General features: G+C 57.2%; 1 protein-coding gene across 2 annotated transcripts in view; it reads right to left on the minus strand.

Annotated features, from left to right (window-relative positions):
* Positions 1–9273: 9273 nt before the first annotated feature.
* The window catches only part of LOC105471683 (reticulon 4 receptor like 1), a 93819-nt gene continuing 77167 nt past the window's right edge, over positions 9274–25925 (minus strand). The window contains exons 1-2 of one of the 2 annotated variants that reach the window (XM_071082114.1): positions 14042–14377; positions 9274–12387 (exon numbers count right to left, since the gene is read on the minus strand). In XM_071082114.1, the coding sequence (XP_070938215.1) occupies positions 11063–12295 (1233 nt within the window). In that variant the 5' untranslated portion in view covers positions 12296–12387; positions 14042–14377 and the 3' untranslated portion in view covers positions 9274–11062. Of the gene's footprint in view, positions 12388–14041; positions 14378–25925 lie in introns of those variants that run through there. The other variant, XM_011724373.3, reaches the window with a different exon arrangement.

Here is a 25925-nt window from a genome sequence, read left to right on the forward strand (position 1 = left end):
CCAGACTGGTCTTGAACTCCTGGGCTCAAAACCAAGGACAATATTGGGTGCCTAAGGCAGGAGAATCACTTGAACCTAGGAGGCAGAGGTTGTAGTGGGCCAAGATCATGCCACTGCACTCCAGCCTGGGCAACAGAGTGAAACTCCGTCTCAAAAAATAAATAAACAAATAAATAAATAAATAAATAAAAATAAATAAGTACAGGTCGGGCGTGGTGGCTCATGCCTGTAATCCCAGCACTTTGGGAGGCTGAGGCGGGCAGATCACGAGGTCAGGAGATCGAGACCATCCTGGCTAACACAGTGAAACCCCGTCTCTACTAAAAAATACAAAAAATTAGCCGGTGTGGCGGCGGGCGCCTGTAGTCCCAGCTACTCGGGAGGCTGAGGCAGGAGAATGGCTCGAACCCAGGAGGTGGAGGTTGCAGTGAGCTGAGATCGCGCCACCGCACTCCAGCCTGGGCGACAGAGGGAGACTCTGTCTCAAAAAAAATAAATAAATAAAAATAAATAAATAGGTACATTCTGGGCTGGGTGTGGTGGCTGACACCTGTAATCCCAATGCTTTGGGAGGCCAAGGAGGGAGGACACTTTAGGCCAGGAGTTCAAGACCAACCTGGGTAACATAGCGAGACCCATCTCTAAAAAAATTTTTTTTATTTTTTGAGACAGAGCCTTGCTCTTGTCGCCCAGGCTGGAGTGCAATGGCGTGATCTCGGCTCACTGCAACCTCTGCCTCCCGGGTTCAAGCGATTCTCCTACCTCAGCCTCCAGAGTAGCTGAGATTACAGGCACATGCCACAACACCTGGCTAATTTTTTTTCGCATTTTTGGTAGAGACGGGGTTTCACCACATGTCACCTCAGCGTCCCAAAGTACTGGGATTACAGGTGGGAGCCACTGCGACCAGTCAATTTTTATTTTATTTTATGTATATATATATATATATAGAGAGAGAGAGAGAGAGAGAGAGACGGAGTCTCACTCTGTCACTCAGGCTCAAGTGCAACGGGGCAATCCTGGGTTCATGCCATTCTCCTGCCTCAGGCTCCCGAGTAGCTGGGACTACAGGCGCCCGCCACCACGCCCAGCTAAATTTTTTGTACTTTTAGTAGAGACGGGGTTTCACTGTGTTGGCCAGGATGGTCTCGATCTCCTGACCTCGTGATCTGCCCTCCTCGGCCTCCCAAAGTGCTGGGATTATAGGCATGAGCCACTGCGCCCAATCTGTGCCTATTTATTTTTATTTTTATTTATTTATTTATTTTTTGAGACAGAGTTTCACTCTGTCGCCCAGGCTGGAGTGCAGTGGCACAATCTTGGCTCACTGCAACCTCCATCCTCCGGGTTCAAATGATTCTCCTTCATCAACCTCCTGAGTAGCTGGGATTACAGATACCTCCCACCGCGCCTGGCTAATTTTTTGTATTTTTAGTAGAGATAGGATTTCACCATCTTGGCCAAGAAAGAAAGAAAGAAAGAAAAAGAAAGAGAGAGAGAGAGAGAGAGGGAGGGAGGGAGGGAGGGAGGGAGAGAGAAAGAAAGATGAAGCCACTCTGAGCGAGAAGGGTGAAAGAAAGGGAAGGAAGGAAGGAAGGAAGGAAGGAAGGAAGGAAGGAAAGAAAGAGAGAGAAAGAAACAAAAAAAAAATGAAGCCACTCTGAGCGAGAAGGGTGAGTGGGCAAAAGGAGGCAGCTTCCTACGGTGGCCTCTGGGGAGCCCGAGACCAAGCACTGGGCCCAGCATGAGGTTGTCTGGGGAGGAGAGAGGAGCTTGTGCTGCAGCAGAAGCGGTCACAGGGAGATCCCTCCCCGAGGTGTCGCCTGTGAGGCTGGAGGGATGTTCGTTTTTGGGGTGGCGTGGAGTGAGTGAGGAAGGAGGAAGTCTGAGGTTGGGGGTAGCCGGCATGCTTGGCGGTCCCAGCAGCTGTACCCTGGCAGTTTGCAGCCGGGACGCCGCTACGGTATCTTCCAACTAGAATACCCAACCTCTGCCCAGTCTCCCCTCCGTGGGCATGGTGCTAAGTAGGACCCGCCCAAGGTGGGTCTGAGACGCTTTTCTTTTTCTTTCTTTCTGTTTTACTTTGTTTTAATAGTTTTAGTCTGCTTGCTAAGGAACTTTTTTTTTTTTTTTTTTTTTGAGATGCAGTCTTGCTCTGTTGCCCCGGCTGGAGTGGAATGGCATGATCTCGGCTCACTGCAACCTCTGCCTCCCAGGTTCAAGCGATTCTCCTGCCCCAGCCTCCCAAGTAGCTGGGATTACAGGCACACGCCACCAAGCCCGGCTAATTTTTGTATTTTTAGTAGAGGCAGGGTTTCACCATATTGGCCAGGCTGGTCTCGAACCGCTGACCTTGTAATCCACCTGCCTCGGCCTCCCGAAGTGCTGGGATTACAGGCGTGAGCCACCGTGCCTGGCCAATGAACTTTTTTTTTCTTTTTTTTTTTGAGACGGAGTCTCGCTCTGTCGCCCAGGCTGGAGTGCAGTGGCCAGATCTCAGCTCACTGCAAGCTCCGCCTCCCGGGTTCATGCCATTCTCCTGCCTCAGCCTCCCGAGTAGCTGGGACCACAGGCGTCGCCACCTCGCCCGGCTAATTTTTTGTGTTTTTTTTTAGTAGAGACGGGGTTTCGCCGTGTTAGCCAGGATGGTCTCGATCTCCTGACCTTGTGATCCGCCCGTCTCGGCCTCCCAAAGTGCTGGGATTACAGGCTTGAGCCACCGCGCCCGGCCTTTTTTCTTTTGAGACAGGGTTTTGCTGTTTCACCCAGGCTGGAGTACAGAGATGTGATCACTGCTCTCTGCAGCCTCAAACTCCTGGGCTCGAGCCATCCTCCTGCCTCAGCCTCCTGAGTAACTGGGACTACAGGCGCGTGTCAGCAAGCCCACCTAATTTTTATATTTTTCATAGAGATGGTATCTCACTATGTTGTCCAGGCTGGTCTTGAACTTCTGGCCCCAAGCAATCCTCCCACCTTGGCCTCCCGAAGTGTGGGGATTATAGGCGTCAGCCGCTGTGCCAGACCTAAGCCTCCTTTCTGAGTGCTCTGGACACAGGCGAGGAGGCCAGCCTGGGAGGAGCTCCTGGAAAGGTGGCTGGTGTGGAAATTCAGAAGCGCCTGTACTGTAGACTTGCAAAGTGTCAGACACCCGGTGGCACTTTAAATGCCACAGATAAAACAGTGAGAGACTCTCCTGGCAGCAAGCGAGATGAGGGGTCAGGGACCTCAGGGCCTCTGAAGCTCAGATTTGAGATAAAGAATAAAAACATTGCAGGGCACAGTGGCTCACGCCTGTCATCCCAGCACTTTGGGAGGCCGAAGTGGGCGGATCACGAGGTCAGGAGTTTGAGACCAGCCTGGCCAACACCGTGAAGCGCTGTCTCTAATAAAAATACAAAAACTAGCCGGGCGTGGCGGTGGGCACCTGTAGCCCCAGCTACTCTGGAGGCTGAGGCAGGAGAATCACTTGAACCTGGGAGGCGGAGGTTCAGTGAGCCGAGATCACGCCACTGCACTCCAGCCTGGGTAACAAGAGCTAAACTCCGTCTCAAAAACAAACAAACAAAAAATAAAGACACCTTGGGGACTCCGTGGTCCCTGGTACAGGGGAGAACGTCAGTGCACCCCAGCCGGCCATGGGAGTACAGACCCTCCAAGCTCACACTGGACGGGCATTGGGTGGGACTAGGGGCTCCCTGCCCTTGATGCCTCCACCCCCGTGAGTCAGATAAACTCCGTTAGGGCCAGGGCTCAGTGAGAAATGCCGCTGCTCAGGGCTCAGCCCAGAATCTGCCCACTTGTCACACAAGCGCTTGTGTCCCTGACAGATGGCCACCAGTGTGCGTGGAGGGAGGGGCTCAGCTCCACCCTTCATTCTTCCTGAGTGACAGCTGCGTGACAGACTCTGCTGCCCCTCTCCTGACAACTACCCCAGCAATTAGACAAAGGGGGATTTGGTTTTCCACCAGTGCCTCCTTGGCTGGCATGTCAGCTGCACACGGGGAGACCCTTGTGTTCACCCTGCAGTCCCAGGGGCTGGCTGGGGCCTTGCACATGGCCAGGGCTCAAATCTGTTTTGTTTCTTTTTTTTTTTTTTTTTTTGATGGAGTCTCGCTCTGTCGCTCAGGCTGGAGTGCAGTGGCACGATCTCAGCTCACTGCAAGCTCCGCCTCCCGGGTTCATGCCATTCTCCTGCCTCAGCCTCCCAAGTAGCTGGGACTACAGGCATCCGCCACCACGCCCGGCTAATTTTTGTATTTTTAGTAGAGACAGGGTTTCACCATGTTGGCCAGGGTGGTCTCAATCTCTTGACCTCATGATCCACCCGCCTCAGCCTCCCAAAGTGCTGGGATGACAGGCGTGAGCCACTGCATCCGACCCAAGTCTATTGACTATGTGAATGTCCCACACTAGGCTGCATGAGGCTGCACAAGGGAGAGAGGCAGGACCCCGTGCTGGAGAGGCGTGTGCGCGTGTGTGTGCAAAAGCCTCTCCCTAACGTGGTTCCCGTCTGCATCTTTTCCTCCTTCTGCCTCTTCGGCTACACGGCTGCCCCGCGGAGCTATGCTCTCTCTCTCCGAGTGAGACTGTACATGTGCAGCCTTTGGGATCTTGCTGAAAGACCACCTTCCCCTGACCATCCAGTCCGTGCTACTGTTTCCTCTGAGGGTTTGTCCCCACCCCGGCCTCTCGTCACTGGGCAAGTCTTACGTGGCAATTATCCCTCCAATCTCTCTGGCTGGAGTGGCGCGTGGCCACCTGGATGCTGCCACTCAGAGGGCATTCTTGTCTTGCCAGTGACTGTGCCCAAAGCAGGGCTGGGGGTGGGGAGAGAAGACACGAAGCCTGGTGCCTCCTCCCAGCCTCCTACCTGTGTAGGGCTCCAGCACTTGTGTTACCTTCTTCCTCAGAGTTGGTCTCCTGGGAAATGGTGCTTACAGAGATGGAAGAGTTTAATACATCTCTTGCTTCCACTCTCTTTTCCAAGGCCCTCAGTGGGAGCTGCAGAAGCAGTGGCTGGCGGGGCCTCCAAGGCGTCTGGGTGAGGGAGGAAGGGGGTGGCGCGGAGCCTCAGCCAATTTGGAAAGCACTGTGACCCAAGCACATCTTGCAGCAGCAATGTCAAATTCTGCCGTTCAGGCATGCCATTAGTGTGCACGCTGCCACACAGGAATCGGTGACACAAAGGCACATCCTTCCCCACCCTCCTGGAGCTTAGAAACTAACGGCTCTAATGAGAAATGAGGGCAGAGAGGAGAGAGATGAGGGCGGGCCCCCTCCATGCAGGCTGGTGCTGGTGTCAGAGGAGGCTGACCCACTTCTTGTGGTGGTGAGGGGCCTTGGCGGCCAGCCCACTGAAATGCCACTTAAACCAGCCGCTGCTGCCTGCACGAGGGTCTCCTTTGTCCAAACCCCTCACTTGGTGCTCTTGGAGACAGCCCTGTCGCCCTGGCAGCACAGTTACTCCCTCTGCCTCACTTCCCCTTCTCCCCCAGGGTCCCCAGGGTCCCTTCACCCCGTGGGCTCTCCAGGGCCTGGACTCCCCTGCCTTCAGCAGCCGTCTCTGGAGAGACAGGCAGGACCACGCGAGGGAGGGTGCTCAGGTGGCCATGCAACGCGCCGAGTCTCTCTTCCCAGCTTTTGATTGTGCCGTGAGTTATTTAGCCAACAGTAGATGTTTGTGTATTTTTTAGAGTTCATATTTATTAACAGGCGGGGAAGGAGGAGACCGGGAGATTTATACGGAAAGCGTGGTGAGTTAAAAGGGACAATTAGAGGAGCAGAAAGATACCGAGCATAGAATTGTAAAGGATATTTTAACGCACAATCAAAGGTTCTTGAGATATTTTCCAAGTAGGCAGAAGGTAAAAGAAAATTGGCCCATTACGAGCTGATAGTGGGGGATTGGTGACAAGGGATGGAGTCGTGGCTGACGGCTGAACTCCTGCTTAGAAGAAAGTGAAGCTAGAGGGCAAGGCGGGGAGCTGAACCGGGTCAGGAGCCTTCAGAACGGGGCTGGGAGGGACTCCATCAAAGCGTGCACCCACCCCTCCTCAAACAATGAACACCAGCTATGCGCGCTGGCCCAACCTGTAATCCCAGCACTTTGGGAGGCCGAGGCGGGCGGATCACTTGAGGCCAGGGGTTCGAGACCAGCCTGGCCAACATGGTGAAACCCCATCTCTACTAAAAAGACAAAAAATTAGCTGGGCGTGGTGGCTCGCACCTGCAATCCCAGCACTTTGGGAGGTCGAGGCAAGTGGATCCCCTGAGGTCAGGAGTTTGAGACTAGCCTGGCCAAGGTAGCAAAACCCCATCGCTACTAAAAATAAAAAAATTAGCCATGCATGGTGGTAGGTGCCTGTAATCCCAGGTTCTTGGGAGGCTGAGACAGGAGAATTGCTTGAACCTGGGAGGTGGAGGTTGCAGTGAGCCGAGATCACGCCACTGTACTCCAGCCTGGGCGACAGAGCAAGACTCTGTCTCAAAAAATAAATGAAAAATAAAACAATTAACCTGGTGTGGTGGTGTGTCCCTGTAGTCCCAGCTATTCAGGAGGCTGAGGCAGGAGGAGTGTTTGAGCCTCAGGAGGCAGAGGCTGCGGTGAGCCATGATCATGCCGCTGCACTCCAGCCTGGGTGACAGCGTGAAATCCTGTCTCAAAAACGAAACAAAAACAGACAACAAATAAACCCAGAGAAAGACTGCCTCCTTAGGTCAGCATAGAGTAGGGCCTGGAGGAGCTGGGTCCCTGGCAGAGAGGTGGGTCTGCTCAGGGGCTGGTGGGGCCTGCCTGGGAAGCCGGCGTGCATGTAAAGGGGAATTTGCTGAGCGCTCGGTGGCTCCAGGGAGCCTCCCCAGCAAACTCCTTCTCTCTGACCCCAGTCCCTGCAGCTTGCCCTCCACGAGGCTTCCCAGGCTCTCCTGCTTCCCCAAACCTGCTCACAGGCCTTCCTGGGGCCCATTCACCACGGCGCTGGTGATTAGTTGGGTGATGAGTAAACATTTGCTAAATGGGATTCTTGGCTCTTGGCGTGAACAGCCCCAGCAGGAGAAGAGACGGTGTGGCTGGTGGGAGGGGCTCTGGGGCTGGTCGGTGGTCAGAACCGGCACAGGCAGAAGCACAGGCAGGGGGTGCTGCTCGGAAGCCAGGAGGGGCTGAGGGCGGCCGGCGGCGGGGGAAGCAGGGAGCGCGGCCATGGAACGTTTCCCCAGCTTGGAAGCAGCAGGTGTCTGGGAATGGGCCTGTGGCCCAGGCAGACTTCCAGCGAGCGCTCCAGCTTGCTGGCACGAGGGGAGGATCTGGCTGAGCCCAGGAGGCAAGTTTCCACCATGAAACCCACTGCTGAGGAACCGCAGCAAGGGTGCCACGGTGGGAAACCACGTGCCCATAGACAGGCTGGGGGGACGGGCGGGAGGATGACCCCAGGTCGGGGGGACCACACAGCCCCTCCACTTCCACGGCAGAGTGGAGTCCCTGAGCAGGATCCCCTGGGCCACCCCGTCCTGGACGCGTCTCCCACACCCTCAAGCCCGGAGTGGTTTTGGATACCCCAGACACGGTACTGTGACCACCTCCAGCCCCACTCCCCACACTCTCCTCTGGACGGCTCCTCATCCTCCAAGACTCATTGGAGTGTCACCTCCGCCTGGAAACCCCCTCTCACTGCCCCCACCCAGCTGAGCTCCTCATTTTGGAGGCCGAGGGGTGCGAACGCGAGCACCAACTCCGTACCGGTTGCAAATACTTGTTTCCTCATCTGGGCTCTGAGCTCCTTGCCCTGAGACACGTCTTCTCACGTTACGTCCCCAGAGCCTGGCCACTGGATGGACGCGGAAGCCCTGATCATCCCTTGTTGAATGAACCACGCAGAGCCAGCCAAGCTCTGGGGTCGGCGGGGAGCGTGTGTGAAAGGCCTTAGAGACCCACAGTGGCCACCCAGCCCCTCCGACAGGGGTGGCTCTGTCCCCGTCAGACCACAGTGGAGGCCTCCATGGCAGGAGGGTGGGGAGGGAGAAGAGATGGTTCCATCTGGGGGTCCAGGGGGTCCAGGGAAAGCGGTGGGGGAAAATGGCAGCGGAGGGGTGGCCTCCGCCTCTGGGAAGACCACAGGAATCTGCATCTCCCTGCCCTGAACAAGACGGGGGGAGCTGGGGCTGGTGAATAGAGAAGACTTTGCCTCACCCCTGATGTGTCCAGTTGCTCTGATGTTTGGGGCGATGGTGTCGTCGTAGCCGCGTAGCATGAGCTGCTGAGTGACAAGTGATGTCGCCTGCATCACAGCTGCCTTGATTCCCCCTACCTCTTAGAGGAGAAAGCTGCTAAAAATACCTGGCGTCCTGGGCCCCCACTGCCTTGCCTCTAATAACAGTCGGCAACCAGAGACTGTGCTGTGCTTGACAGAGGCGGATCACTTATAAAACATTAGCATTTCTCCTACTGACATTTCACTTCCATATTACAGGACTTCCTAAGTCTTTAAAAAAAAATTTAATAAAGTGCTTAGACTCTTGATTTTCCCACTGAGGGCCTTGCTGTCTGAAGTTGGAAATGAAATCAACAACATAACAACGTCCTTGGATTCTAAGGGACAGCCAGGCCCTGGCACCGGCCTGGGTCAGCGCCTGTGGGCCACAGGGAGCAATGCAGGCTGAGGATTCTTTGGTCTGCAGTCACTGGACTCCCTTTAGTGAACACCCCAAGCCTCATACTGAGGAGGATTTGTCCAGCCAGGCCTGAAAACACAGGTTTTCTCCCTCTATCCGGGGAACCCTCTCCTTTCTCTGAAGCCAGAGAGGCATGCGCAGTCTCCAAGCCCACCCGCAGCTGTCCAGGTGGGTCCCTGGCCTCCTGGAAAACCCCTGGGACCCCAGGAACTGACCGTTCCCTTGCAGCTGCCCATCCCCACCAGCCACCCGCCCGGCCCCCTGAGAATCAATCACTCAGCAGTTGCTCCTGAGGTTCCTGGGAATAGGCCAGAAGGACCCAGGACCAGCCTCCTCCGGGGAGAGCCACGGAGACGGTGCCGACCCGGGGCAGCCAGAATGTGGAAATCATGTCCTGAGCGGGCGAGGGAAGTGCCACGAAATGGAGCACTAGGGTGTGCACGCTCTCACGTGTCCCATGAGTCAGTGTGCCCCTGCCCCCTGCGGCTCCTCCCGCCAACAAATGTGCTGTGTTCCTAGAGCTGTGCCCGGCCAGGCTCGCCCACCCACAGAAGCCCAGGATCTGCCACCTGTCAGGAATGCGGGGTTAGGAAATGAAAAACAGGGTTCTTGTCCAAGATCGTTTATTGTTATTATTATTTTTCTCTCTTAATTGGATTCAGTGTTCCTGGCTCCTCACACACATCCTCTCTGGTGGGGGATTCAGGTTTGTGCAAAGCGCAAAGGAGCTTGTGCCCACCTGGGCCCCCGGCCAGCAGCATGGCTGGCTTTGATCGGAGCCCCTCTTCCCTGTCCGGGCTCGCCTGCCCCAGTCCCCGCTCCTGACCCCTGAGTCCGGCCTCCTGAGCCTCTGCCTGCACCCTGAGCATCCCCAGGACGGCTGGGAGGGCCGAGTCTTCCGTGATGCAGAAGTGCCTGAGATGGTTCATGAAATGCCCTCGTCGTTCTCCTTCTGCTAAGGCCCCCTGACGCCTCCCTCCTGCTGTCCTACACAGGGCCCTTGCTGGGTCACCCACCAAAGAGCCTCAAGGAAAAATTCAGCAGCTGAGCCATGCGGGAGACCTGGGATCAAGCCCAGAGTCTCCTTGGCCCGCCCAGACCATCACTGACCACACGCGAGGCTGACGACACGGTCCAACCCTTTGGACTAACACTGCGGATGCTGCCTGGCCTGCTGGCTTCCAGACCCAAAGCCCCTTCCTTCCCCTTCTCCATCTCGCTCACCCTCAAGGCCTGGCTCCCTGACATACAACAAGCTGCTTCTCACTTCTCACCCTGAAGCCAACAGCTACGACAGCAGGGGTGACAGGGTGCTCCAGAGTGGCAGACAGGCTTGTGTTGCATATAAAAACAAGGTAATGCTGTAAATATCTAAGAATATTGGTCCCCCAAAGTGACTCTTGCTGCCTCCCCTTCCTCACCGTCCCTGCTGACACCTTGCCCCAGGCCCTTGGCAAGCCCAGGTTCCTTGGAGACTATCATTGCCAGGTTGGGATTCTAGACACAAATGTTATCACTTTGTTCTTGCTAGAAATCACCGATACAATCCTTAGTTCAGCAAATACAGTTCTCTGTATAGTTTATAAACATGAGAAGACGTACAGTTAGGTGACGGAGTGGGAGGGGACTGTGCATTTGTATATATATATATTTATATGTAGAGTGTGAATATATATAAGTGGACGTAGTTATAAAACTGCACCTTCTGTGAGAACCTCATAGCCCGGGATGAAGTTCTAAATTTCAGCCTCTGATGATCTTTCCTTTGGTAATTGGTTCTTGGATCCCAGCAGTTGGGCCTGGGTCTGCCAGGGTTGCCTGAGACATTAGGAATGAGAGGCATTACCCCCGAGGGAGGGGCTGAAGGTGGAGTAGGGTAGAATTCAGGGCAGGGTGACTCAGTGGCCTCAGGCAAGAGCCAAGATGCCACCTGCTCATGTGTGCCCAGACTGCTGGCCGCCCAGCCTCGTGGGTGAGCCTCGTTTGTTCTCTGTGTCCTGCTTTCTCCAGGAACCACGGGGCCCTCCGGACCGCTCCGAACCATCGGGATTCCACAGAGCCCCGGTGCCGCCGTTGGGGGCAATTGTCCCACTGTTGCTAGTGGAGGGGGCACTTGGAGTGCCTTTTCCCACCTTGCCGGAGTGGACACTGTCCGTGGGTGCTCTGCGGGGCTGGCTGGGACAGCCGGCTGAGATGCGCCAACCCCTCCTGCCTAGGGCTGTACACTTTGGGTTTATAATCCACATGGCAGGGTCCAGGCGTCCAGACAGCAGCCGAAGCCTCTACCAGCCTTTTCCTGAAACCCAGCAGGTCTTCCACTGGTTAAAAAAAGAAGAAAATAAATTCTGTTCCTTGGTGGACATGTGGCAGTGCTGGGTGCTGACGCCCTGGGTCCTCAGCGGAGAGAGACCGCCAGCCCCAGTGTCCAGGCCAGGAGGGAGGCCCCCAGGGAACTGGCCGAGGAGGCCTGCTGCACCCCGCTGGGGGCACGGATGGGGGTCCTGCGGGCACACTTGCCCTTCCTCTTGGGCCGGGCCGTGGGCATGATGTCGAAACTGAACTTGTGCTGGTAGTCAGGTGCATAGTCTGGCAGTTCGGGGGCCTGTTTCCCGGCGCCTGCCTTAGAGATCTGATTGCGGTTCCTGTGGCTGGTGCAGTTCTTGCCTGACTTCCTGTGGCCCGACCGGGAGCCGGGTGGATGGCCATGCGGGTGGCCCTTGCTCCTGGTGGGGCCGTGGGGTGAGTGGTGCTCCTTGCGGGCAGCCCTGTCGGTGGTGGTGAGCGTGTGTGACTTGATCTGGTGGGGGGACGCTGGACCCGTGCAGTTCCGGAAGTCCTCGGCCCTCAGCAGCTTCAGGTCCTGGCCGTGCCGCAGCCCGGGGGACACGCAGGGGACAGCGGAGCTGGAGCCTCGGAACCTCTGCAGCCATTCCCACAGGGAGCGGGCACGGCAGCCGCAGTCCCAGGGGTTGCCATTGAGCCGGAGAAACTCCAGGGCCCCCAGCGGGGCCAGGCACTCGCCCTGCAGCTCCGAGAGGCTGTTGTTGAAGAGGAAGAGGGTGGTCAGCCTGCGGAGGTCGTGGAACGCCTTGTGGTGGACCCACTGCAGCTGGTTCTCATGCAGCAGCAGACGGTCCAGGTTCACCAGGCCCCGGAAGGTGCCCGGGCCCAGGCTCCACAGCTTATTGCCGTGGAGAAACAGGTGGCTGAGGTTGACCAGGTCCACGAAGATGTCGTCCTGGAGGTACTCGATGTGGTTGTCCTGCAGGTAGAGGTACTGCAGGCTGTGCAGGCCGCCAAAGATGCCGGCCGGTAGGGCGCTGAGCCCACACTTGTAGAGGTAGAGGGCGTGAAGCTTCACCAGGCCCTGGAAGGTCTCGGGCGCCAGCGTCCGCAGCTGCCGGTTGTCGCCGAGGTCCAGCTCCTCCAGGTGCACGAAGCCCTCGAAGGTGCTGGGGTGGATGTAGGTGATGTTGTTCGAGTAGATCCACAGGGTGACCATGGCGGGGCTGAAGTGGCCGGGCTGGAGGAGGCCAATGCGGTTGTTCTGCAGGAACACGCGCTCGCTGTCCACGGGGATGCCCTCCGGGATGGCCGCAAAGTTGTGCGCCTGGCAGCTGACCGTCATGGGCGCCGGGTAGCACACGCAGTCCCGCGGGCAGCCGCCACCCAGGGGCAGCCCCGCAGCTACCAGCAGCAGCAGCAATTCCACACAGCACCCTGGCAGGGAGAGAGAGCACAGCCAGGTCAGGGGCCGTGCAGGTGAGGACGGGCACCGCACCCTCCGGCGCCCGCCGGGACCACATCCTCGTCTTGGCTGAGCTCAGTGAGAGCCTCGCCCCTGGCTGGAGTAAGGCCAGGGTCAAGGCCCAAGCCTGGAACCCGTCGGGGACGAGAGGCCTCCCCTCCTTGGAGACCCATTTCTGCTGGGCTGGGAGGTGAGTCTGGGGTGAAGGCCCCGATCACCCCCACACCTCTTTAGTTCCACACCACAGCTGCTGAGCCCCAGCCCCACCTGCTGCAGCTCCTCCAGGCACGCTGCTGGGGTGGAGGCCATGACCCGGGGACACAGCCGTCAGCCTCCTGCTCTCCTCCTAGCTCTGCCACTGGTTGTTGTTATTTGCACTCACAGATACTGGGAGGGGCTCTTGCTCTAACGTAGTAAATATCTCATGTAGAGTCCTGAGGAATCTCTATTTATTTATTTTTATATTTAATTTCATTTAATTTATTTTTTATTTATTTTTTTTGCAGGGGGGACGGAGTCTCACTCTGTCGCCCAGGCTGGAGTGCAATGGTGCAATCTCAGCTCACTGCAAGCTCCGCCTCCCGGGTTCACGCCATTCTCCTGCCTCAGCCTCCCGAGTAGCTGGGACTACAGGTGTGTGCCACCACGCCCAGATAGTTTTTGTATTTTTAGCAGAGACGGGGTTTCTCCATGTTGGGCAGGCTGGTCTCGAACTCCTGACCTCAGTGATCTGCCTTGGCCTCCCAAAGTGCTGGAATAACAGGTGTGAGCCACCGCGCCTGGCCAGGATCTCCTTATTTAAATCATTCCCAATCACAAGCAGAGCATGCATGTGTGGCACCAAAGTTCACCTCAAATAATGTCTCCTTTACAGTGTCTTCCATGCCCTCAAAACATAGAGGCAACACCCCTTCTAAGCCTCAGTTTCCTCATTTCTGAAACACAGACATGGCCGGGCGCGGTGGCTCACGCTTGTAATCCGGAAAGTCGAGGCAGGTGGATCACCTGAGGTCAGGAGTTCGACACCAGCCTGGCCAACATGGTGAAACCCCGTCTCTACTGAAAACACAAAAATTAGCCGGGTGGCAGGTGCCTGTCGTCCCAGCTACTTAGGAGACTCAGTAGTACTCAGGAGGCTGAGGCAGGAGAATCGTTTGAACCGGGGAGGCGGAGGTTGCAGTGAGCTGAGATTGCACCCCTGCACTGCAGCCTGGGTGACAAAGTGAGACTCTGTCTCAAAAAATAAATAAATAAATAAAATAAAATACAGACAATAGCAGTTCTCCCTGGCAGAGCTGAGAGGGCGTCCTGAGAGGGCGCCTGTCTGTGAAGGCCTGGAGGTGGCACCAGCTGTCAGACGGAGGCTGCCCCAATCCCGGCCCGCCTTCTGGCCCCTCCCCTCTCCCACCTCGCTCCAGCCCCCAGGCTGTGGCTGCAAAACCAGGCCTTGCCTCTAGACTGTCCAGAGCGTTTCCTCTGTAGCTTCCCTCTAATTGGGCATTAATTAGGCATTCGTTAATGGATCCTTAAAATAATTTATTTTCGGATGTGTCCAGCCTGTGGTCGGGTAATAGCCCCGCGCTCATTATGGGAGCAGCCTCATTACGGACGATCGTCATTACCTACCTTTTTCCAGGGTTGCAGCTGCCCCAGGCGGCCAGGCAGGCGCGCCGAGGTCGGGGGGGCCGGCTCCAGGCCTCCAGGCCCCACCCTGGAGGGCCAGGCAGCCATCTCCTCCCTATCCAGCTAGGCTCCAGCCCCTTTGCTTCTAGCTTTCCAGCCAGGCCTCGTGGGAGAACCGGGGCGCCCGGGGTAGCTGAGGCTCTGCTGCAGCTGTGCCCAGAGCTTGTGGGATGAAAGAACCAACCCTCTGGTCACTCTCGGGCCAGCCCTGCTCCCGGCCTCGTGCCGCTGCCTGCCCAGGCTCCCGGCCCAGCAGGCCTCACTGCCACTGTCACCCCCTCGTTCCTGGCAGAAACAGCGTCGTAAATAAGTGACAGCTCCCAGCTGTTGGGAGTTATGGGCTCCCAGAGAGTGGCAGCTGCTTCCCGTCCCCTGTAATCACCCGGCTTCGACTGAACATTTCCAACACATAAAAATCATCGTACATAATTTGTTTTTTTTTTGCATAATTGGGCTCGGTTGCGATTTCAGAGGAGTTATGACTTCAGTGGTGGTGGTGGCACAGCTTCAAGGACCCTTTCTGGGCCAAGCCGTGCTCTCTGTGGCCTCTGCAGTGACTTCAGTCCCGCCCAGTGCATAGCCCGCAGGCTGGGCCGAGGCTGCCGCTGTTCCCCCTCCTACCTCAGTTTCCCCTCCTGCCACGAATAGATGATGGTAGTGTCCACCATCCCCACTTGGAGGCTCAGATCTGGCCTCCAGCCCCTGCTGCCTGCCTCCACCTGCCCAAGGAGCCCCAGCCCTGCAGGGGGAGGCAGAGGTGTGAGGGGGGAGGAACCTGGGCTCCAAACCCCACCTGACTTTTGGGAAACCTGCCCACTGCCTGAAGCCTCCACACCCAGGGCTGGAAGGGGGCCCCAACTCACACCAGCTGCACCTGCCACGGAGCCAACACTCCGTGTCTCTCTCAGCTCACACTCCTCACCCCTGCTCGGGCTGCCACCCTCCAGGAAGGCCGCACCTGCAGGAAGCTTCCTCCCCCAGGGAGTGGCCCCGTTATGCCACCCTGAAGGAGCCAGGGTGCCCCTCCTAGCTCAAGGGTGTTCATGGTGTTCGCTGCGCCTCATCCCACATCTCAGGCTTTTGGGGACGGGGCCACAACCAGGCCATTCTGCAAAGACAAAGCCATTTCCATCCCTCAGGCTGCAGCAAGAGAGGCCTCGCGGCAGGGGGACGGGGGTGATATGTGTCCGGCTCAGCGCTAATCCCACTCGACATTTGCACAGCTTACTGGAGTTTACAAAGTGCTTCTGCTCACGCTCCCCTGAGCCTCAGAACTGCCCTGCGTGCTGGGCGTGGGGAGCCCTCCTCCACCCGCTGTGTGGCTATCTCTGTAAGGCCCAGGATGCAGTTCTCTGAAATGACACCCGGAGAAGCTAATAGGGGTCCCACGGAGAGACATTTCCCCATCAGACACAAAGCAGGTGCCTCCAAGGGATGTCGGGGAACAGGGGAAATCAGGCCAGGACCCCAGTTTAGGCCAAAAAGCCAAATGGCCCCCAAATCCAGGTGTGGGCTTGGTATGTGGCTTGTGGGTGTGCCGTGGGTGGGAGGGGTTAGAAAGCAGGGGTGGGGTGAAGACCCAGGGCAGGAACCCTCCTGCCCCTCCTCTGAGAGGGCTCCAGGCTTGGCGCAGGGCCTGGCTCACATTCCCTGTCTCAAGGAAGAACAAGCCATTGGATCAGGGGCCTGGAGGTGGGGGCCGGGCAACAAGCCACAGGCACCAGTGTGGGCAGCCCCTCCAGTCCCAGTGCCTGAGAACGGTGGAGGGCCCCTCGGGGGCCAGGCCGGGGATCCAAGTCCCAGGGAGCGTTCACCAACCTTCAGCACTGCTCAGATGCAGGGGACCCATGCCAGGGAAGCTGTCCTCCCAGGCACCCCTGCCCCTCCTCCTGGGGAATGGGGATGTCTCGGCTGAGTGCTCCTGCACCCTGGAAGTTGGTCCAAGACCTGGACCAGCTGTCCCAGCCGGCTCCGCTGCCTCCAGTACTCCCTGCCAGAGCCAATGGGTGCCCCAGTCTTGGACTGTTCCCCCTGCTGGGTTTCTCCCAGGGAGGCTGGCACAGCATTGCCACGGCTCCTCCCGTGCCCCTCCATGCAGCCCTTGGGAGCCCCGACCCACTGATTGCCTGATTAATGTACTAACAATGAGGCCCGCGCCTTTGTGGTACATTTTAAGATTGCAAATTAGCAGGGATCAGAGTCTCTGTGGAGGAGCCCTGCACCCCTCCCACCAGCCTCCTCCTCCCCTCCCGGGTGGGGCAGGGGTGGCTCTGCCTGAGGGGACTGAGGAGAGCAAGGCTGGGCCTCCCCCACGCTTTCCCTGGGGTGTCCCCCTGCTCCTCCTCTCCTCCAGGGGCACGCACTCGGCTGACTGCTCGGCTACCCCCGAACCTCCCGGCCTCACACACGCCTGAGCTCCCCCGCATCTCCACAACCTCATTCATTCCCTTCTCCATTCAACACTTGCTGCCTGAGCTCCGGCATGTGGGGGGTGCCTGTGCGGAGGGCCCAGAATGAGTGGGTGGGGGGACATGGGGCATCCTCATGGCTCACTAGCAGATGGTGGTTCCTGAGACCAGGCAGTCTGGCCAGGTGCTGGGGCCTGGAGTAGGCCCCTGGAGGTGTGTGTGGGAAGCGGGGGTGCTCAGGAAAGACCCCTGCCATCTCTGTGCCACCTGCCAACATTGTTCCGTCACCTCCTGGAGTATGAATCTGCGAACCAGGGAGAAGGGTCCCTGCCTCACAGAGTTGCCTTAGGATTCCAGCCGGCACAGAGGAGGCAAGGAGAGCTGGTATTGTGTCGAGGTCCTCCTTTCTGCAAAATCCCAAGTCCCTGCTTCCTGGGCAGGGAGCATGGGGGCAGCTCAGGTGGGTGGCCTGAGCATGGGAAAGCACCCTGCCCAGTCCGCTCCACAGCCCCAGATGTGCCTATGTGTGGTCCTGCGAGGCCAGACCAGCTGGAATGGGCGGGAAAGGAAAGGCAATGGCCACAGCCCATGCGGAGGCCTGTAGTGGGAAAGGGGCGACGTGCCCCTTCCAACCCTGGCTCTGCCTCTCAGGCTCTAAGTACACAGAGCTTCCAAGGAGGCTGTAACCTCAGCTCAGCTGGGCTGGGGGAACCCAGAGCCAGGATGGCCAGAGATCTCCCCACTGGTACCAGCCCAGAAGGGCCCTTGCCCCAGGCCCAGGCCAGCCGGCCATTGCGGAGGGTGCTCTGCAGCTTCCCAGGCCCTGGAAGCAGGACAGGACCAACCAAGGTGGACCCAGACCTAACTGTGTATGTACCAGAGTCCTCAGGACAGTCCCCGGGAGCGGCGCCGGTTCACAAAGGAGGAAATGAGGTCCACCGGGGGAAGGCACCAGCCACAGCACACGGCTGGAGACAGGGCAGCGAGCAGGCCTCACCCAGCTGACCGCGGAGTCCAGGGCTCTGCCCGCAGATCCACCCTGCACGGGGTGGGTAGAGCATCCTCCACGAAGGGCTGGTTGGCCCTCACAGGCCCCAAAGCCTCGAGCTGCTCACCCCAATCTGCCAGCACCAAAGGGACTGCCCCTCCCTGTGCCTGAGCCGGGGTGGTCCCATGGGCTGGCATCCCCGCAGCCCCCTGGGCAGGGCCGTGGGGCTCTCTGAGTCTTTGAGACGGGTCAGATCCCTCTGGCTCTGCAGCTCTCCCTCCCTCCCCTTCCCCGCTTTCCCAGCCCTGGCAGATGCTCCTCTCTACACCAATCGATGCTAACCCAATGCTCTCTGCTGGTCAGATAACAGCCTCAGGCCAGGCCGGCTGCACTTGGGGCTGCTGGCGTCTTAGGCTACTTGGCACTGTCCCTCCATGCTGCACCCAAGCGCAGGCCACTTCCTGGTGGGCCCCTCACCCCCTTCCCAGCCCCGCCTGGAGCCTGGCTCAGCCCTGGAGACATGGAAGCCAGCCAGCGCACAGCTGGGCTTCCCTCGTCCTATTGCTGGACGTGGGGCGTGGGGTGTGCAGGATGGGCAGGGAGGGCTCCTTGTCCATGGCATAGGGCATTGGAAAGAGCACAAGCTTTAGAGCCAGAAAGACCTGAGGCTGAATCCTAGCTCTCCCATTTTTTTTTTTTTTTTTTAAGACACGGTCTTGCTTTGTCGCCCAGGCAGGAGTGCAGTGGCACAATCATAGCTAACTGCAACCTCAACCTCCCGGGCTCAGGAGAGCCTCCCACCTCAGTCTCCCGGACAGCTTGGAATATAGGCCCACACCACCACAGCCAGTGAATTTTTTATTTTTAGTAGCGATGGAGTCTCACTATGTTCCCCAGGCTGGTCTTGAACTCCTGGGCTCAGCCTCCCAAAGTGTTGGGATTACAGGCGTGACCTCAACTTAACTAGTGTGTCCCCACGCTTGTGTGAGCCTCATCTTCCTCACCTGCAAAATGGGGCAGTCATTTAAAGCTCCAGCGTGGCCCTCTCGTCTGCGGACGTCGGCCTCCCCCACATCTCCATCTGCCACACGAAAGCCTCCCAAACTGAGCTCTGCTCTTCCCCCACAAGCCTCCTCCACTTGCATATAATCCATCTCAGTCAGAGGCAGCTCGTTCGTTTCAGCTTCTCCAGCCAAACACCTTAGAAATATTTTAGACAGAGTCTCGCTCTGTCGCCCAGGCTGGAATGCAGGAGTGCGATCTCGGCTCACTGCAACCTCCACCTCCCGGGTTCAAGCAATTTTGGTATTTTTAGTAGAGATGGTGTTTCGTCATGTTGACCAAGCTGGTCTCGAACTCCTGACCTCAAGTGATCTGCTCACCTTGACCTCCCAAAGTTCTGGGATTACAGGCATGAGCCACCGCACCAGGCCAACTTCAAAATCTATTCAGCAACTATCCACTTCTCATGGCCACCACCCCAGTCTGGGCAACCATCACCTCTCGCCTGGACCACTGCAAGAGCCTCTTAAGTGGTCCCTCTGCCCCGCTCTTGCCCCTGCATCTCATCTAACACAGTAGCCAGGGAGATCTAGCAAGAGTCTGTTAGAACACGATGCTCCTCTGCTCACCCCTCCGTGGCTCCCATCTCACTCAGTAAGGTCCCTCCAAGTCTGTTCTGTGGCCCAGAGACCCCGCTGGATCTGAGCTGCCAAGCCCTCGTTCCCTCCCCTGCCACAGTGGCCTCCCTGATGCCCCTTCTTCATGCCAGGGATGCTCCACCTCTAGCCTTTTGCACGTACTGTTCCCTCTGCCTGGAGTGCTTCCCAGGGTGTCTGGGGGGCTCCTGCCCTCACCTCACCATTCGTAGCTGTCCCTGCCTCTTTCTCAGGGGCCCCAAGTTCCCTGAGGCCTTGTCTGAGCAGCCTGGTGTTTTATTGTTTTTGTTTTTGTTTTTGTTTTGACGGATCTCACTCTATCGCCCAGGCTGGAGTGCAGTGGCACAATCTCGACTCACTGCAACCTCCGCCTCCCAGGTTCAAGCGATTCTCTTGCCTCATCCTCCTGAGTGGTTGAGATCACAGGTGCCCGCCACCACGCCCAGCTAATGTTTGTATTTTTAGTAGAGACGGGATTTCACCTTGTTGGCCAGGCTGGTCTTGAACTCCTGACCTCTAGATCCACCTGCCTTGGCCTCCCAAAGTGCTGAGATTACAGGGGTGAGCCACCGCGCCCGGCTTTTTTTTAAAAATAGAGATGGGGTTTCACTATGTTGACCCGGCTTGTTTCAAACTCCTGGCCTCAAGCAATCCTCCCGCCTGGGCCTCCCAAAGTGCTGGGATGACCGGTGTGAATCTGTGCCCTGCCACCCTGTTTCACTTTACCCCACAGAATTCCCCCTCTTATAACATGCTACATCACTTCCTTATTATTATTATTATTATTTTGAGACGGAGTCTTGCTCTGTCATCCAGACTGGAGGGCAGTGGCGCCATCTCGGCTCACTGCAAGTTCCACCTCCCGGGTTCACGCCATTCTCCTGCCTCAGCCTCCCGAGTAGCTGGGACTACAGGCGCCCGTCACCATGCCTGGATGTTTTGTATTTTTTTAATAGAGACGGGGTTTCACCGTGTTAGCCAGGATGGTCTCAATCTCCTGACCTCGTGATCCGCCCGCCTCGGCCCCCCAAAGTGCTGGGATTACAGGCGTGAGCCACCGCGCCCGGCCAATTTCCTTATTTTTCTTATTGACTTTCCATCTCTTCTGAGCATTGACTCTGTGAGGACGGTGGTTTTGTCTGCTGTGTTCTCTGCTGTACCCTCAGGGCGCAGAGCACTGGCACCCAGCAGGTGCTGTGTCACAACGGCTGGATGAAGGAAGGGCCTTTCTGAGTCAGCAGGGGGACTGAGAGGTGCTGCTCAGGAAGCCTTAGGCCCAGGGCCTGGCTCCTAGCAGGTGATCCATAAACAGAGGGGTGCTTACCAAGTGCGAGGAGCCTCAGAGCCTCCAGGGTGAGAGCAGAGACTAGGCCCTGGCTCTATCCTGAGGCTCCGTGGTCAATCACAGGTGACCAGACAGCGAGGAGAGTTCTGGGAAGGAGGATCCAGCACCAGGTCAGCCAGAGGCACAGGGCAGGGTGACCAGGGCAGGTTTGCCTGGGACAGAGGGGTTTCCCAGGATGTGTGGGACTTTCAGTGCTAAAACCAGGACAGTCCCAAACAAACCAACCAACCAGGACAGGTCAGTCATCCAGGTCATTGGGGTCAGGCTCATCCAAGGCCTGTGCCTCCCTCCACAAAACTCCTGAATGCAGGACGGGGAGGGACACACGGGCAGGCACGAGGCACGTGTCTTCTCAAACACCAGGTGTCCCGCTCAGTCCCTGCAGCCAGGAGGTCGGCCTGGGCCCAGACTGAGCCTGTGGGTGGCGTGTGTACCTGCGTGTCATGTGCACATGTACGTGTATGCACGGGGTCTGTGTGCGTATCTGAATGTGTGTATGTGTGCGCACACAGGATCTGTATGGATCTATGTGTGAATGTGTGCCTGTGTGTACAGGGTCTGTGCGTCTCTGTGTGAAAGTGTCTGTGTGTGCACGGGTCTGTGTGCATCTCTGTGTGAATGTGTGTGTGTGTGTGTGTGCACGGAGTCTGTGTGTGTCTATGTTGAATGTGTGTGTGTGTGTGCGCGGGGTCTGTGTGCATCTCTGTGTGAATGTGTATCCGTGTTTGCACGCGTGTCTGAGCATGTATGTTTGTGTGCTCGTGTACACGTGCAGGCCTGTGTTTATACGTGTGTTCACAGCTGAGTGCATGTGCAAAACCTATGCATGTGTGTGAATACACAGGTATGCACACAGAAACACATGCCTGTCTCGGGACTGTGGATGGGGTGGCAGCCCGGCCCCCTTAGCCCTGCAGCGTACCTTGATCACCCTCCTGAAAATGGGGCGGGGCCGTCTTCTGAGCAGAGCCACCCATCCCAGGTCTTATCCTGGCACTCACTCTGGCTTTGCCTTCAACTCCCGCCCTCCTCCCGACACGCTGAATTATGTACCCGCTTCAGGTCCCTACAGCACACCAGGATCTCTCTCAGCTGAGAAGTGGGCGGCCCCTTACTGGAATAGCCTTTCAGCTTTCATCTGCCTCACGGGGCCCCTGGAACAGGCCTGGCTGGGAATACCGTGCTAATTAGGCCGCCAAGTTCTCAGGGGGGCCTTGCTGGAGCAGCCCCCAGCTCCCCTACCCTCTGCTCATCGGGTCTCCGGTCTCCTTGCTTCGAAGGTCTCGCATGGGGTGGGAGCTGGAAGCTGGCACACTGACAGCTCTGGACCCACATACTGCCCAGGCTTGAGAGCGGCCCCCGTGGCAGCACATTGCAGTGGGATGACCTTAGGCCAGTCACTCAGTCCTGAGGTCTGGGAACTGGGGGTCAAAGCAGCTGGCTTCTCGGGTGCACTCAGTGGGACCGTGCGCCGAACTGCTCAGCCCCGTGCTGGTTGTATGGGTGGCCCTCCCTAAGCAGTGATGATCACGTTACTGCTAGTGTTACCAGCGGGAACTGCCCCCCACCTGCTTAGGGCTCTCCCAACCCCCAGCAGATCCTGGACCCTGGATTTCAGTCCATCCACCCTGGTGCCCCCAACCCGCCACAGAGGGACCTGACATATCAGATGCCAAGAAGGGGCTTTAGCCCAGGGCTGAGGGTCCCTGCCAGGCTACAGCTGCAGGTGGAAACAGCGCCCTGACCTCTCTACTCGGGCCTCTCTCCCCATCGACCCAGCCCCACCTGGCCCTGGCAGTGCTCCTGAAGCCCAGGGCCCGTGGCCTCTACTTTTACCTCCTGCAGCCCCTGCTTTCCAGGGCTCATAAAATGTGTCCTGTTATGCAGATTTGCTCCCTGGTTTGGGGGCCCCAGAATCTAAGTTGTGGCAGCACAGACTCCAGAGCTGAAGGCCGAGGGCTTCTGACAACTTGCCCTTCCCAGGAAGTTTGAGGGAAGGCTCTGGGGCCTGCATCTGAGCTTGGCACCTTGTGGAGACAACTGCCCCTCCCCCAAAGCTACAGCAAATTGTGGACCACCCACTGCCGGACAGGAGGACAGGCAGACACAGGCAGACAGGCAGACACAGGTGGACAAGCAGACACAGGCGGACAGGAGGACACAGACAGGCAGACACAGGCGGACAGACAGACAGGTGGATGGGCAGACACAGGCAGACAGGCGGACACAGACAGACAGGCAGACACAGGCGGACAGGCAGACAGGTGGATAGGCAGACACAGGCAGATGGGCGGACAGGCGGACAGGTGGACACAGGCGGACGGGTAGACAGGCAGACAGGCCCACTGAGTCCCCAGTGATACCGAAGGTGTGTTTAGTGGGGCGGGGTTACCTCTGTGGCGGCAGGACCATCCTTGGTGGCAAACGTCTGTGAGGCCTGCCTGGGGGTCCAGGAGGGGTGTGAGGGGGAGGGCGTGGGGTGGGGACCTACTTTTTTTTTTTTTTTTTTTTTGAGACAGTCTCAGTTGCCCAGGCTGGGGTGCAGTGGTGCAATCCTGGCTCACTGCAACGTCCACCTCCTGGGCTCAAGCCATTCTCCTGCCTCAGCCTCCTGAGTAGCTGGGATTACAGGCGCTCGCCACCACGTCAGGCTAATTTTTGTATTTTTAGTAGAGACGGGGTTTCACCATGTTGGCCAGGCTGGTCTCCAACTCCTGACCTCAGGCGATCCGCCCACCTCGGCCTCCCAAAGTGCTGGGATTACAGGTGTGAGCCACAACGCCTGGCCAGGACCCTCTGTTCTTGAAGGCCGTGGTGCTGGGCAGGCCAAAGTGTCAACAATGCAAAACAGAAGCTGGGAGCCTGCCTTTGAGAAGCAGGTGCAGAATGCCCTGCCAGGGCACTTGTTCCCCAGCCCCAAAGAGCCGCCCCTTCCCTGTGATCAGTGAAAAGCATTCAGAACCAGCACCTAGAGCTCTGAGCACAGCCCAGATCCTGTCCATCGCCCGGTTCTGAATCTGTCCCCACTCCTTCATTCACGAGACTGACTGAGCTCTGGGCTTGCTTCCACAGCAGCAGGAGGCTCGGCTCCTTCCCTCCTGGGGCCTACATTCTCCTGGGGGTGCAGTCAAACTAAAGGAACCAGATAAGCCCCAAATGACAGATCGTGGTAAGTGCTGGGGACAAAAAGACAGGGTTGAGATAGAGACAAAGGCAGGGACCTATCTAGGCGGCGTGCTCTCGGAGGGCCTCCCTCTCTGGGAGACTTCTGAACTGAAACCTAAAAGATAAGAAGGAGCTGAGGAATAGCTTTCCAGGCAGAGGGCACAGCAGGTGCAAAGTCCCTGGGGCAGGACTGAGCTTGGCCTGGGCGAGGGCAGAGGGGCAGGAGATGGGGTTGGAACAGCGGGAGCCGGGCCTTGTATGGCCGGAAACGCCGCAGGAAAGCGTTTGGATCTAATTCTGGGTGTGATGAGGAGTCACTGAAGAGGCTGGGGCGGGAGCTACAGGAGTGGGTTTGGATTTGGGAGGTTGCATTTGGAGGGTGACTTGAGGGGGAGCCAGGAGGGAGGCCTGTGGCCGGGAGAGAGCTTGGGGGCCTGAAGCAGGCAGGGGCCATGGAGACAGACAGTGCCGAATGGACTGGACAGATGCCAGGATGGGGCCTCACACCGAGAGATCAGGGTGAGGGAGGCGATGGGGGCCATGGGGCGACTTCCCAAGTCTATTCCAGATGACGGTGAAGATGAAGGTATCACTATGAGACCGGACGAATAAAACAGGAAAACAGGCTCAGGGGCAGCCAGGGCACAGCTGAGGACACGTAATGTCCCAAGCCTTATAGAGATGTTTAATTGGCCGCAGCTGGATGTACGAAACTGAAGCCCAGAGGTCGGCCGTACACCTGGGAGCTGTTGGCACAGAGAGGGCGTGTAAGTCTGTGGGAATGAGGTCGGGGCAGCAGTTCACTCCTGTAATCCCAGCACTTTGGGAGGCCGAGGCAGGTGGATCGCTTGAGTTCAGGAGTTTGGGACCAGCCTGGTCAACATGGTGATACCTCATGTCTACCAAAAATACAAAACTTAGCCAGGTGTGGTGGTGCATGCCTGTAATCCCAGCTACTCAGGAGGCTGAGGCACGAGAATCGCTTGAACCCCAAAAGCAGGGGTTGCAATGAGCCGAGGTTGCACTATTGCACTCCAACCTGGGTGACAGAGTGAGACACAGTCTCCAAAGAAAAAAAAAAAGGCTACTTGGCAACATAGTGAGACTCTCTCTCTCTGTGTGTCTCTTTTTCTGTGTGTGTGAAAGTAAGTTTGTTAAGAAAGTAAAGGAGCCAGGTGCGGTGGCTCACACCTGTAATCCCAGCACTTTGGGAGGCCGAGGCGGGCGGATCACAAGGTCAGTAGATCGAGACCATCCTGGCGAATGCGGTGAAACCCCGTTTCTACTAAAAATACAAAAAATTAGCCGGGTGTGGTGGCGGGCGCCTGTAGTCCCAGCTACTCAAGAGGCTGAGGCAGGAGAATGGTGAGGCAGAGGTTGCAGTGAGCCGAGATCGCGCCACTGCACTCCAGCCTGGGTGACAGAGCCAGACTTTGTCTCAAAAAAAAAAAAAAAAAGAAAGTAAAGGAATTAAAGAATGATGACTACTCCATAGGCAGAGCAGCCTCTATTTAAAAAAAAAAAAAATTAAAATTAAATTATATAAGAGGCCAGGCATGGTGGCTCATGCCTGTAATCCCAGTACTTTGGGAGGCTGAGGCAGGCGGATCATGAGGTCAGGAGATTGAGACCATCCTGGCTAACACAGTGAAACCCATCTCTAAAAATACAAAAAATTAGCCGGGTGTGGTGGCGGTGCCTGTAGTCCCAGCTACTCAGGAGGCTGAGGCAGGAGAATGGCGTGAACCCGGGAGGCGGAGCTTGCAGTGAGCTGAGATCCGGCCACTGCACTCCAGACTGGGTGACAGAGTGAGACTCCGTCTCCAAAAAAAAAAAAAAAAAAAAAAAAATTAAATTATACAACACAAAATAGTAAACACACAGGATTGAGGCTTTTCACAACACAGTGCTTTTGGGGAGGGGAAAGGAGGAGTCAGCCGCGGAGAAGGACTGGCCAGTGAGGTGAGAGGAAGCCAGGAAAGTGCGGCTTTACCGAAGCCGTAAGTTTTTCAGGAAGGGGATAATCAACCGTGATGAGGGCTGCCGAGGACTAACGTGAGGACAGAGAAGCGCCCCATTGATTTGGCGACTTGGAGGCCACTGGAAAGTTCTTTCCTGGCAGAAACGGAGGCAGAAGGCATATGGAGTGGGATGAAGATCGAATGTGAGGCGTGCTGAGATCACGAGGGACTCAGAATCCTAATGGCTCAGGGACTGCAGGACGGCTGAGGCTCTGCTCCAGGACCTGGGCCGAGACGGCACC

The sequence above is a fragment of the Macaca nemestrina genome, chromosome 17 (assembly GCF_043159975.1).
Source record: "Macaca nemestrina isolate mMacNem1 chromosome 17, mMacNem.hap1, whole genome shotgun sequence".
In the NCBI taxonomy this organism is placed as follows: Eukaryota; Metazoa; Chordata; class Mammalia; order Primates; family Cercopithecidae; genus Macaca; species Macaca nemestrina.